The sequence below is a fragment of the Bubalus bubalis genome, chromosome 2 (assembly GCF_019923935.1).
Source record: "Bubalus bubalis isolate 160015118507 breed Murrah chromosome 2, NDDB_SH_1, whole genome shotgun sequence".
Taxonomy (NCBI): domain Eukaryota; kingdom Metazoa; phylum Chordata; class Mammalia; order Artiodactyla; family Bovidae; genus Bubalus; species Bubalus bubalis.
Window position 1 is genome coordinate 66,824,316 of NC_059158.1, and position 14,616 is coordinate 66,838,931.

Genomic DNA, 14,616 nt, shown 5'->3' on the forward strand with positions numbered 1-14,616 from the left:
AATTTGGGGAGTACATATGTTTCTCTTTGGGGCATAAAACAAAACCTAAAACCACTTCACATTATAAGCCGAAATCAGATAAATAAGTCACCAGTACCACCTACTACTCCTATCTGTTTTAGTTATAAGTCAGTGTATTTGGAACAGGAAAGAGGCAAAGGAACACATATAGTTTAAATGTATTAATATGTCTTACAGGACTTCCTTCTTGCCTTGAGAAAGTAGAAAAATAAAAACAAAACTCAGAAATACAGAAGCAATAGCAAATGTCATTCTGAGATGACAGAAACGACTGACTTGGCTGAAAAAGTAGCAAGCAATCACCACACTCACTCTCAGATATCTGAGTATCTACTATGCATCACTTAGGTAGTGAAAAAGATACAAGGAAGAGAGCAGGCATTCCCAGCCTTCAAGCATTCTCACAGGGGAAGAAACAAGGAGAAAACAGAAGTAGAAATATATACATAATATTGGTTGGGGTTGGTGTGGGGACTGTTATGATGAAAACAATGAAAAATGCAGATTAGGTTAAGTGTTCTCGACAGTGGTGACACGTGAGCTGTATCTTAACAGTAAACAGGACTTGGTCAGGTGAAGAAAGGCAAGGGCAGCCCATCCCAGATTAAAAAAAAAAATGTGGCATATGTAAAAAAAAAAAACAGACAGCTAGGGACACACACCTAGGCAGGAGCCTGCATGTTATGTGGAGCATGCTCACAGGGAATGGGCCTGGAGACACAGGCAGAGGCCAGGAGACACACAGCACCTGTCTCCTGAGGTGGGGTGGAGTGAGGATGGGGAAATCAGCTGAGTTACTCATGAACACTGAAGAGAAAACCACATCTCGAGCAGAACAAGCTGGTCTAGGCAGGTGGAACATGAAGGTGTAGGTGGACAGGACCCTGGGAATCCCCAGCTTCCTGTAACTGCAGCTGAAAGGTTAATTTCTCATTTGTAGACAGAACTACATTTTGTAAGGAGGAAAGAGAGACACCCAATTTCTGGTTAGACTGAAAATCATTAGTAGAAGACAATCATCATGAGGATAAAATCGCTACTTCAAAGTGTTTTTTACTACATAACTTGAAAGGTTTCCAACTTTCATTTTTACTGTCAAAGGGGCTTCCTGTCTACTACATCATCATGAAAAGGAACATATCATATACACTCTAGGCTTCTCGACTCTTAGCTGAACACCCCGTTCATTACGTTACACTGTCATTTTCTTCATTCCTCAACTGCCTCATCTAAGTAGCTCAGGAAGAGATTTAGAAAGGAAATGTGAAAGGCAAACCAAGAGACAATTTACTTCTTTCTCAAAACTTATTTTGGAAATTATTCCCATCCCACTAACAAATCTGAGAGCAGTGACTTTAAAAGTGACAAGACACATAGACTAGATCCACACGTTTACCTGATTTTTTTCTCTTCTTTTAACCCAGTGGAAGCAGACTAATTCTGTACCAGGAGACCAGCATCAGGAGTCAGCAGATGAAGGAAAAGCTTAGTCAGAGAGCAACGAGTGGAACCAGGAGAATACACGGCCACACAAGCCAAGGGAGGAAAACTTAGAAAGAAGTGGTGAACACTGTCAGATGGAAGAGAAAAGGACAGACAGCGCTTGAGAAGTTTTCTTTTTTAATGACAAAGACAACTTGACTAAGACGGAGACAATGGAGGATAGAGGCTAAAGAAAGGAGGACACCTAAAAAACAAAATCTCCTCTCCAGAAGGGAAGGAGACTGTGAACAGAGACATTCACCTTGTTCAGAATTAGTTACAGCTTTTCCCTTGAGACATTCACCTTGTTCAGAATTAGTTACAGCTTTTCCCTTGAGCTAGGAAGGAAGAGGTTGGGGTGGGGGGCCGGGGGGTGGGGGGCAGGTACAGATAAATTTAAGGATGTAGGAAAATGAGGCTGAGGTGATTCATGTCTGATGGCTCCTAGCTTTCCAGTGAATTACGAGGTACTCAGACCAATAAAAGAAAACAAGAGTAAGAAAGATAAACTTGGTTTCATACCTGGGAAAGATTCTGCAGTGAGTTTCTAATATCATGCAACACTCTTCGCAACTGCATCTCGATGGCAGAAGGGGGGTTCACAGAGCACGCTCGGTAAGGGGAGGCAGCATGTCTGTGTGAGTAAGGACATCCGAGAGGGCACGGGAAGGCACCGCAGGCGGCGCCTGCTACGCTGGGAACACTGTGAGTGCTCAGAGTTCTCATGTGTTCACACAGGGGCCTTTCCTGCCACTCCGAGTGCAGAGAGTGAAGGGAGCAGGTGGACTGAGATACAGGCTCTGGAGCAGACAGCAAGCAGGCCGGAGTCCTCCGCTGATGGCATTCCTCCAGCCGTGTCACCTCGCTCGGGGTGGCGGCTTCTTTCTTCCCAGACGTCGGAGAGATGAAAATAGTGGATCTGACCGAAGACTGACCATCGTGCTCAGTCACTTCTTTCTCTAATCTCTGTTCCTCCTCCTGTGTATACTTGTAGGTGAAGGATGGTGGACTGCATCTGGTCTCTTTTCCAGGGGACAACCGGACATTGACAGATGACACAACCCTTACTGGGCTCAGCAAGGTGGTTGGTAAAGACTGAGACCTCCTTAGAGGATAGCCAGCTTTTGCAAACAGGTACCTCTGTTTTAACAGATCTTTTGACTTTATCAAACTACGCCCCACTCTTTGATTAGACAGACTACAAACCTTCATTTGCGCTCTTTGTAAAGCTGTATTAACTCTGTCCACAGAAGAGGGAGACCCCGTTGTATTTTCAGCCCCTTTCTCACCACATTTAGCTTCAATAGAAGCCAAGGATTTAAGAATATGGTGGGTGGTATACTGGACAAATTCACATTCGCTGCTTTTATCCACATCACTTTCAGCACTTGCTTCCCTTAGTAATTCCACAGACCGTGCTGGACACACATCCTCTTTCCTTTCAGTAATTTCAGTAGCGTGATCCCCTGCACTCCAGGTGGACTGCTGATGTCCTATGTTCTCAACAGTCTGGCACGGGAGGGAATCCTGGCCATCTGACCTTTTCTCAGCAACTGTTGCTGCCTTTTCTCTTTCCATCTGAGGACACGTAAGAGACTCCTCCTCTGATTCATTAAAATAAGGCTGGTCTTGCGCTGTTGGTGTGACAAGGTCTTCACCAAATGATGTGACTGTGGTCTCACTGTCGCAGCTATCTGCGCTACTCCCCATGGCCTGCAAGGACTCATGAACCTGTGAAAGGAAAACAGGTAGAAGGATGGGGAACTCAAATAAGTAGTAGCATTAACAAAATACCAAACTGCTGTGAAGCTTCTTCCCTTTCGGGGTCTCCCACCTTGGTTTTGGCCCTGGTACTGCTCTAAACTGCTCTCAGTGTCCTTAATCAACAACAACTCTTTCTCACAAAAATTATTCCAGATCTTTACTAATTTCCTTAAATACCCCCTTTCAACACCCATCTCCTTTCCTTCCTGGAAGAGGAAATGGAAACCCACTCCAGTAATCTTGCCTGAAAAATTCCACGGACAGAGGAACCTAGCGGACTACATTCCACGAGGTTGCAAAGAGTCGGACATGACGGGGCAAATAAGCACTCCATTCCTTCCAACATATGACACTGACTCAGAGAAAATGGACAAAAATATCTTAACTTCTTCCTCAATACCTACAAACTTCCCTGTACCTTATCCCATCATTCCCTCCTCTCCATTCTGAAGGAAAACTGTGTCTCTTTGCAAAGCGAATCCCTCCAATCTATACCTCTGACCACCTCCTCTCAAAGGTTAGGGTATTTCTCCAGGTTCATCCCAGACTTTTCTGCATCAAGCTCTCTTTCTCTTAGCCAAACAACTTTCTTAAATCATTATTGTATAAAAAAGACAAAAAGACCTGTAATCCTTAGCTATCATCCTTATTTGAAAAAAGAACAAAATTCATATCTTCTCTGTCACTGATTTACTCTCCAATCACACTTCTCATTCAATGCATCAGAACTACTCACTCAAGTACTCAATTTCAGAATTAAACAAATTTTCATCTTTTCACTCCAATGGCTACAGCTCTCCTTATAAAAGTTTGTCCTCCATCTCTCAATTTTTATGCCTGCTGGATTATTCTGAGTCTCCTTAGAAACTTCTCCTCACTGTCTACTCCTTCAATGCTGTTTCTAAGGTACTTTTTAGGTTCTTTTTTTCTCTTATTCCAGTTTTTTTTTAAATTTCCTTACAGATGTTTTAAACACTTTTCATGTACATTATGTACTGCACACATAAACTATAAGTTTCTTGAGGACAGTTTAAGACATGCCTGTCTTCTGGATTATCTAACACACTATAGCATAAAAGTCAAGTAATACTGAGCAAGCTATGAAACCACAGTTTTAGTTATTAATTATTATAAAATACTGAAATACAGGCACAAATTGTAAAGAATCTGCCTGCAATTCTGGACACCTGGGTTCGAGCCCTGGGTAGGGAAGATCCCCTGGAAAAGAGAATGGCTACCCACTTAACTATTCCTGCCTGGAAGATTCCATGGACAGAGGAGCCTGGCAAATCCATGGGGTAGCAAAGAGTTAGACAAGACTGAGTGACTAACACTTTCATTTTCTTTCACTGAAATACAATGATGATAGAAAATTTAAAAAAAAAATAATATAGGTTAAGGATTAAAATACTCTGTTTATTGGCGGTTCAAAAATGAAGAAGCTTTTTTGGTTGTTGTTTTTAAATATTCAGCCAGAGAAAGATGAATAATTAGTGTAACAACATTTATAGACAAATGTTCAGATAATAAGACTAAAATTCTAGGATACAGATGTTATCATTTGAAAAATAAATATTGCACAGATTATCTTAAATATATAGACAGTGAAAAATCACCTAAATATAAAGAAGTTAATGATCACGCCTACTAGATTAGGAAGTATTACCTGAAGATGATTAAGCGAGAGGCAGTCTGTCGAATCTTCAGCAAAACCACTGCTATCAGAGTGCTGACTTGCAGTACGTAATAGTTGATCTACCAAAAAAGAAATGCAGTTATACAAAACTGCTATATAGGACTTTGGTGAGTACCTTTATCACATGATTTCCAAAAGACACACGGTACACAACAGTGACTCTTTCTGAGAAAACTATGCATTACTTATGCCAAATTGTGGCTTCAAAGCATAGGAAGTGACCTGAATTCAAATAAAACTGAATCACATCAGAAATTCTCAGTGTTGCAAATTAAGCTCTAATTATCTTGTATTTTGGTCTTATCCTTGGAGAACAACCTGCTGAAATGAAAAATGGCTCTAATAAAAATTAAAGTCCCAAATAAACCATTTTCATTATGTAAAATATGTAAAGACACTTAGGTGCAATCAGAAGTTTAAATGCAGTGTATAAACACACGTATGGGCTTCCCTGGTGCTCAGTGGTAAAGAATCCACCTGCTAATGCAGGAGACAGTGTGAGACCTGGTCCACAAGGGCCCCACACGCCACGGAGCAGCTTGGCCCATGGGCCACAACTACTGAGTCTGTGATCTAGAGCCCATGGGCCACAACCCCCGGAGCCTGCACATCTACCACCTGTGCTCCACAACAAGAGAGGCCACTGGGGTGAGAGGCCCACGCATCATAGCTATAAAGCAGCCCCTGCTCGCCACACCTAGAGAAAGCCTGTGTGTGGCCACAAAGACCCAGCATGACCAAAAATAAATAAATAAAATTCTGTGTATTTAAAAAACACCTATTACCTTCCCAGTAAGAAAATAAAAATACAATTAAGGCCAAGAAATTAATAATTTATATACAAGAAAACTTAAATGTCTCTGATGTTTCAAATGATGCAAACATTTGTAAGTTATGGAACAATTATTTCTTGGCTGAATGAAAATCACATAGGTTCAACTAGAAGGTAAAATTGCTAATTTTTATCATTCCTGGTTAGTATAACCTAAAAAAAATTTTTTTAAGTAATTAAAAAAACCAACTAAGCACAGTAGGCATGATCACATGCCCAGTTACACTGTGAGCACCACAGTGGGGGAGACTTTACAGCTGTTACATTTACTGAGGATGACATTTCATGATACAGTCAAGTTCTGCAGAAGCAATAGGCTAAATACTCTGTGTTTACCAAGTCCACATTCATTTAAGATTTGAATGACAGGAAGTATTCCACAATATGTTTGAATAAAATCCAAAATTAATTATTGGTTGCCTGACTTTGAAAAATATTCTAATTACCTTAGGTTCAACCTGGAGCAACATGAAATGGAATAATACTTTTCCCATTAAAAATGTAAAATAATTCTGTAATGTTTTGAAGTAAAAAAAACTGCATAATTAAATATAAGGAACTGATCCGTATCTTGATAAGTTTAGGTAAATTGTAATAATTGTGAAACTGAATTAGAGTAAGCTGTTACCACAGGTACTAATTATGCAGTATATTATCTGAGAAAATGATTCACATGCCACAGGAGTCATCACCATAATTGTATGTTTGCATATCTTTTTTTTTTTTTTTAATTTTATTTTTAAAGTTTACATAACTGTATTAGTTTTGCCAAATATCAAAATGAATCCGCCACAGGTATACATGTTTTCCCCATCCTGAACCCTCCTCCCTCCTCCCTCCCCATTCCATCCCTCTGGGTCGTCCCAGTGCACCAGCCCCAAGCATCCAGTATCGTGCATCGAACCTGGACTGGCAACTCGTTTCATACATGATATTGTACATGTTTCAATGCCATTCTCCCAAATCTTCCCACCCTCTCCCTCTCTCACAGAGTCCATAAGACTGTTCTATACATCAGTGTCTCTTTTGCTGTCTCGTACACAGGGTAGTCTCCGGCCGTATCGGCCTGAAGGCGCCCGATCTTGTCTGATCTCGGATGCATATCTTTTTAAAAAGAAAAACCAGACTGTCAGTGTTCTGAAAACAGGAACCTTATTTATTCCTGTTTGTATCCCAAGTAACTAGAGCAAGCCAACAATAAAAACGTATTTGCTGAATTAATCAATCTCCATAAAGTTATCTCCATAAAGCAACAACAGACTTAAAGAGTTGCTTAGAGGATTTAGAGGTGAAACTGCCCGATCTGCTTGGGCAAAGGGCAGCTGCCAAAGAGCCCAGGAAGCCCTGACCAGCTTCCCTCCGGTTCTCTCCCCTGAGTCTGTTTGGCCACCGTGCAGCACAGCCCGTGCCAAGCGCACTCCTCCACAGTCAGCCCAGGCTGAATTCACACACACATCAGGTCAAGTGTAGACTGCTTAGGCTTCAGAGCAGATGTCAGGCAGCGGAAAGAACAAGGAGACCTGGGTCAAGTCCTGGCTTTATCATCGTAAGCAGTAACTCCTCTCCTCAGAAAATGAGACAATAGTTCTCCTACCTTACCGTGTTACTTCAGAAACTAAGTAGAATGTAGGGGAAACCGTTTTTCTAAGCTATAAATCACGATTGAGACTCTTTAGTCAGACATTTCAGTTTCACAAAAAGCATAGTTTACCAAAGAAAAAGGCAGAATTAAAAAGAAACAGACTTTTGTCCTAACTGAAGAGGTAAGACATTATTTCTAATTAAAAACTAGGAAGTTAAAGCAAACATTACAGTGAGAACAAAACAAAAGGTGCCAATTCTATTTATCCAGTATCGCAGAGAAACAGTGCACCTGTATACCCTGCTAGGCCAAAGAAAATATTGAACATCTTTGGCAATAAGGACACTGTTGGACTGTTCTTAACATACCTACTGAATGTTAACTTGTGACATGAGTTGCGTCACTAAACCTCTATTGTAAATCCTCGGACTGGATCTGAGATTTAGATTACTGTAGCTTCAGAAATTCTATTACCAAAGTGGGAAGCATTTTTATACATGCGCTCTGTGCATTTTTACTAACCTTGTGAGATGAATATATTACCAGTGATTCAAATTCTGCCACTAGGATTAACATACTTGCATATCACATCAAAATTTAGAAGGCTACTTTCAAAAAAATGACTAAAACACACTATTGTTCTTTCTCCCTCTTTCATGCATATACACAAAACTATTTTACTGTTAATTTACAAAGATGTGATTCAAAAAAAAGTTACCATTTTTAGTCATGACACCAGAAATAAGAGCTCCTACAGAAGACAAGAGGAAGAAACTCAGATGTGAATACAAACCACATTCCATCTTTCCCGCTACAGGAAGCTTACTCCTCAAGGATCTTAAGGTAATTATACTGTTTTCATCCCCCTTTTGACACAGGGCAAGCTGCTTTATCCAATGCATCCCTTTACCTATCTAAAGCAAAGATTCCTGGATGGCTATGAACTCTGCCTTACAGCTCAGGAACACATATATTTATGGACTCACAAAGGGAAAAAAATTAAGCAGTAAAGTTCATTTTGTGTCTGACCAGAACTGTGGTGACCTAGGGAGAGTGGGGATCTTGTTTGTCAGTACTGTACTGCAAGAGAAAAAGAAACTATATGCAGATTGTTTCATACGGAGTCACTCCAGAGATCAGAAGAGAACATGTAATTTCCTATTCTAGGAACATACATATGAATCTTTGCTTTAAAAAAACACACAAAAAAACAGGGTGGTTCAGCATGTGTGAAGTTTTAAAAATAAATACTCCTACCTTCAGTGGCCATTTAACTGCTCTTCTCCTTTCCTTTCTCCCTAAATCTCCAAAGCTGTACAACTTTGAAGATGATTTTCTTGTTTCAAGTTAAAAGTGAAAGAAATTGATTCAAAGGGTCTTTGGTCAATAATTAATAACTCAAGAGAAGAACAGCACCTACAGCAACTCATCTTTGATCTAGTTTGAATTTAACTAGCTTTAACTACCGCTGAGAAACTGGTGTTTTCTGCCAGAGGCACATTCATGTATTGTACCTAGGAGCTAGATTTAAGTAATGAAAACCCAGAGGTGGCTTATACAAGTCTATATCTCAAACATAAGCATGTAAAAAGTAGGCCTGACTTTGTTGCTCTATCACTTCCCATCTAGCCCTTGTGCAGAACTAAAACATTATTTAGAATACACATAACTGTGCAAGGAGGTCATTACAAGATAAGTGAATTAAAATTACTTTATGAGCACAAAAGTCTTCAGAAAGATACCAAAGATTCTACAATCAAACCATAATGAAGCATGCACACCTGTGTTCTTCATTTGCTTTTTATATTTATAAGCACTGCAAACACTGACCGATAAAAAAAAACCCCTTTCCCACATCACCCAAAGACATTTCGATAATGTGCTTAGATACCAGTGAGTACAGGCTTACTTACCTCTTTTTGACTTGTTAAGACCTAGCTGGTAAGTGGTTGGAACATGAGGAGCTTCTCCCTCTGTACTTTGGACCTACAGAAGAGTTTTAGGTAGTTAAAACCTGAAGAATCGGTGGCAAAGAAGAATACTTCTTAATAATCATTTACTAACAACCAATCTAACTAAGAAGGTATCAATGCTTTATATATCTAAAAAGTGCCACCTATCTCAAAATTGTTATAATGTCCCACATCTCAATTTTATGATCTATTTTTCAGTTAACAACAGGACTTTAAGTTTATAGCTAACAAAGAAAACTAACTACATGCATAAAGTATAACACTTCATTAAAAATAAAGTGAACATGAAGTTGCTCAGTCGTGCCCGACTCTTCACGACCCCATGGATTGCAGCCCACCAGGCTCCTCCGTCCATGGGATTTTCCAGGCTAGGGTACTGGAGTGGGGTGCCATTGCCTTCTCCTCATTAAAAATAAGTTGCTATTAAATGAAAAACAGAGCCATAAGAAAAAGTTCTTCTCTAAATGTTAAACTTAGAAGTGTAAGGTCAATCCCAGAGAAACACTAATACACTCAATGCAGCACACTGGCACACACTTAAGGTGATTACAAGTCTTGCATCTTGAAAACCAGCACATCATGCTCCCATTGCAAAATCTTACAAAAAGTCCACAAATTTTCAGGTTTCACATAACCACTCATGTATAAGACGGCTTTGTCTTAACATAAATATTCTTTTAAGACAACTTGGAAGTTGTACGTGGACAAGCAGGTTTCATTACAGGATTAAACTGTGAAAGATCTTAGCCATAAATTCTCCATGAAAATTACGTTCAAAAAGATACCAAACCCACAGAAGCTGTCCTTTTATGCTGTCTTTTTGTTTTCCTACCTGAACAACTACGTAATTTAGGAACTGCCTGATTCTTTACTCATCATACCCACTCCTCCAATATTCTATCTATCCTAACAACTTACCTCTATCCTAAAATCAAATACTTGCGGGAGTATAATACTAATGCCCAACCGTTTACTCTGTAATGATTTGTACTTAAAATACTAAATAACATCCTAGTAAAGTGGGAAAACCCGCCAAACATTTGGGCTTTTGGCCTTGAACAAACTGGAAAGTAAATAGCAAACAAGTTTTAGATAGAACCCTGCTTTTGAGCTATGAATCCCATTCCAGAGTAAGAAATATTCCATAGGAATGAGAGTGGAAAAGCCAACATGAAAAACTTAAAAGGTTAAAGATCTTATTATCCAGTTTTAAAACTGCTCTGATCTGTGCTTTGCTCTTAGCAGTAGCAGCAGCTACATAGCTGAACATGAATCCATGTTTGTCTATCTTTTGAAAACTGAAAGCATACTGGTCATTTAAAACCATCACCTATAAATTACATATAAAGTAGTTTCTACTATTCTTTGTTATTATCAAAAAATTATACTCTTCAAAGCAGCAGACATAAGTTCAACAGGAAAACCATTGTTTTGTGTGCAAAGAAACAAAATACATTTTCTTTTTATAGTCAACAGAAGGTCTATTATTAGCCTCTATTCAGGCCTAGCCTACTTCAAAGAGTTTTCTGTAAACCAAATATCAAACAGACCGAAAAAGTATAACAAAAACCCAAATGTCTCCTTAATTTTATTCTAAGAATCTCAGCTTAGGCAAAAGATTATGATCTCTCGTTTTTAAATGCAGAATTATCACATATTCTATTCTTCGTGTGTGTGCTCAGTCATGTTCAACTCTTTGCAACCACATGGACTGTAGCCCTCCAGGCTCCTCTGTCCATGAAATTGTCCAGGCAAGAATACTAGAGAGGGTAGCCATTTCCTTCTCCAGGAGGTCTTTCCGACCCAGAGATCAAACTGTGTCTCTTGCATTACAAGCAGATTCTTTACCACTATGCCATAGGAATTCCCCATTCTATTCTTTAGATTTATAAAATTAGTCACAAGATAACATGACTTTAATGTATACGTATCCTCAGTGAACTATCCTTCAAGATGCTACTCCACTGTCAAAAAAAAAAAACAAAACCTCCCTCTCTCCCTCCACTACAAATTCCATAATTAACAAAGAAAAAAAGAACAGGGCCCTTAAAAATGAGCCGACAGTGTCATATTTTACTAATAAAGCCACTACAGTTAGGATCCTTCCTCCCACTTACTTAAAATCATCAATCACTTGGAAGACAGAAAAAGACTTGCTAGCGATAATGGTTGAATTTCACAGCTTATTATGTTTCATTATTAGTTCTAGTCTATGGGGTCGCACAGAGTTGGACACGACGGAAGCGACTTAGCAGCAGCAGCAGCAGTCATAGTGGTGCAGAGGCCAGCATTCAAATTCAAGATGCGATGCCCCACAGGAAATTACAACCCAGACAGATCTTCAGATTTACTTGGCAAGATTTTTCCTATTTCATGGTTTTAAATCCTCAGTGAAATTCTGGTCCTTTGCTATAAGTTGATCTTTTATCAACTACTGCTAAATATTGATAACTGAATTAAGTGATGGATAATGGGTGTTCCCTCTACTATTTAATCTCTGGGTAAGTTTGAAGCTTCTCATAATAAAAATTAAAAAAAAAAAACACTCAAAATGATAAAAATCACTGGGTCTCAGTGTTTGGGGATTTAAAGCTGTAGGAAAACAGCTTTAGAATAATCCACACATTTGAGTTACTACATTTTAAAAATGTTTTAATCAAACAAAGATTTCTCTTTTTGAATCAATGTCCTGTTACCATGCGGATACCTAGTTTGGTTTTTCAAAACCTGTCACATTTATCTTGACTAAAACACATCTTCTTAGGCACAACACTGTTGTACTGTGTTTTACAGAGCAGCAAACACATAGAATGTTCTAACTCAACCCTTCCTCTAAGATTTAAAAAAACGTATACAGCAAAAAGGTCTTCCCAGGTGGTGCTAATGGTAAAGAACCTGCCTGCCAACGCAGGAGACATAAGGGACATGGGTTCAACCCCTAGGTCAGGAAGATCCCCTGGAGGAGGGCACAGCAACCCACTCCAGTATTTTTGCTAGGAGAATCCCATGGACAGAGGAGCCTGGCAGACTATAGTCCATAGGGTTACACAGAGCTGGACATGATTACAGTGCCTTAGGAGGCAAAAAAAACAAAAACCAACTTAGTATAGCAAAAAACTAAAACTGAAGCTTCAAAAATCACAATCCTAATTTTTAATGATGCTTCAAAAAATTCAAAGGAAAGCATTATTTTTCCAAAGAAGTGGCATGAAGCTGTGCATTGCACGACTTGAGTTCTTGCCAGTGTCTGACCCTATTAACCAGGCGGACTGTACAAATTGCATGGCATAATTAAAAGGAGTAGGTTTGTACAAAGACCCAAATTCAAGTCTTATTCTGAAAGACCAATGGAACAACTTAACTGCAGGTATTTGACTGGTTTGGGATTACTTTAACTCAGGCCAGTAAATGTAATAAGAAGAATCCTGAAATTTAATGGCTAAAAATAGGTAATGAAGTGCATAAGTTAAATCAGTAATCAGTGTGAAGACAGGATTAGAAACATTTACTAAAACGTCAGTAGGTTAAAAAATTGCATATGCAGCCGATGGTATCTTAATTTAAATATAAACTTATTTATAGAGACACAAGGTAACTTATTTACAGAAATACAGAGATAAAAACTCTCCTTCCTTTAACGTTCAAAGTATAAGAAATTTTTCCTTTACACCTAAAAGATGAACAATTGCTTATAGAGTAAAATCATTCTGGTTTAACTGTGAATCATTCATACTACTAATCTGTGGCTCTAGACAGTTACCATGATGTATCTATTCAAAATAAATTATTTCGAGAACACAAGAATAATCCAAGCAAGTCATTAAGAATTAGAAAACTCAGGAGTAGGTCTTTAAAACTTTCAGATACACTGAAACTAGCCTGCAAGATAGTTTTTATAAGGAAAATTGATTTTTAATTGAAAATAGTGTCTGACCCTTTTTTTTTTTATCTTAAGAGATAGTCATTTTCACTCTCCAAGGCCTGGCTCAGTCTTGTCATCTATTTAACTCTTTTTACATTTAAATAGTTCTTCTCTCTGTTCCCGGTGACTGTCAGATCTTACCTTCTGCCTCAGGGGGACCCACGCAGCTTCATACACAGAGCCATGTCTGCAATTTTTTCTCCCACCTAGTTACCTAAAGCAGTTGGCATTCAAGGAACCTGAAAACTGGCTTACTGAGAGACAGTGTGTGTGCTCTAGCTTATATTTATTCGCTGTTTTTACAAAAGGAAGAAAGTTCCCAAGAGGAATCAAGCCTCAAGGGAAAAGAGTGCAAAAGAAAAAAGTAACAACCTACTTTGAATGGGATCTAAAAGTTTGCTTTAATAAGATTGTTCTCTTCATTTGTTGGTATGATTCAACAAGCTTGGGAGAAAAGGAAATTAAAGAAACACACTATTTCCTTTCTTTATCCATTGTTCTACAAGCTTTCTTTACAGTTCCCAAAGGGATTAAAAACACAATTCTAAGAGGTTTTTATCCATATTTGAAATATATCTGAAGAATAAGGATTATCCTTAAAATTCCCTGTATTTACAACATAGCTATGGTTGACTATGTATTATTTTTGGAAAACAGAAATCTTCAGTTATTCTTAAACCATCCATGCCTGTAATCTTGGATTTCAAAAAAATACACTTCCATGTCAAGTTACTTTCTTCAGTAACTGCTCTTGCCAGCAGAGGGAGCCAAAAAAAAAAAAAACCCTGCCCATAAAAAACAACCCAGTTTTAATGTTCATTTGCCACCAAAGTACGTCTATCTAGCACTTAATAAACATTGTAAAGAACTTTTGTGTATGGTACCAGTAACAAAACTTTGGCTTAGAACTCAAGAATTCTAGAAATTAAAAAGCAACATGTAAGAGTGTTTTTTCATCTGAGTCACTAAATCAGGTCTACAAGTAACCAACAAGTATTTGCACTGTATTCGACTGTCATAGAAGAGGGGCCCTAAAGGAAGGCAAGAAGGTACGCTTTATGAATGCCAGGACAAGTTTAGACCAAAACAAAGACAAAAGAGCAACTGAACAACAAAATGGAACAAAAAGGTTCTATTAAAGTTGTCATCTTCTGAATTCATTATAATGAGAAATAAAGCAGCTTACCAAAAAATGTAACATATTTCAAAGGCCTGCTCTTGCCTCCTTTTTATTGGAATTAAAGTACTAAAAGATGCATTCAAAGACCACAAAAAAGATATGAACAACTGAAATTTTGCAATAAATGAAAAGTCTTAACTGAATGAGGGATACACAATCACCTA

At 38.6% G+C, this 14,616-nt stretch overlaps 1 protein-coding gene across 6 annotated transcripts in view; it reads right to left on the minus strand.

The window, feature by feature from the left end:
• ITPRID2 (ITPR interacting domain containing 2) overlaps positions 1–14,616 on the minus strand; it is a 99,185-nt gene that overhangs the window by 12,343 nt on the left and 72,226 nt on the right. For all 6 annotated transcript variants that reach the window (XM_044932767.2, XM_006071943.4, XM_044932750.2 and 3 more), the window contains 3 exons: positions 9,291–9,363; positions 4,934–5,022; positions 2,026–3,234 (listed from right to left, as the gene is read on the minus strand). In XM_044932767.2, the coding sequence (XP_044788702.2) occupies positions 2,026–3,234; positions 4,934–5,022; positions 9,291–9,363 (1,371 nt within the window). The remainder of the gene's footprint in view (positions 1–2,025; positions 3,235–4,933; positions 5,023–9,290; positions 9,364–14,616) is intronic.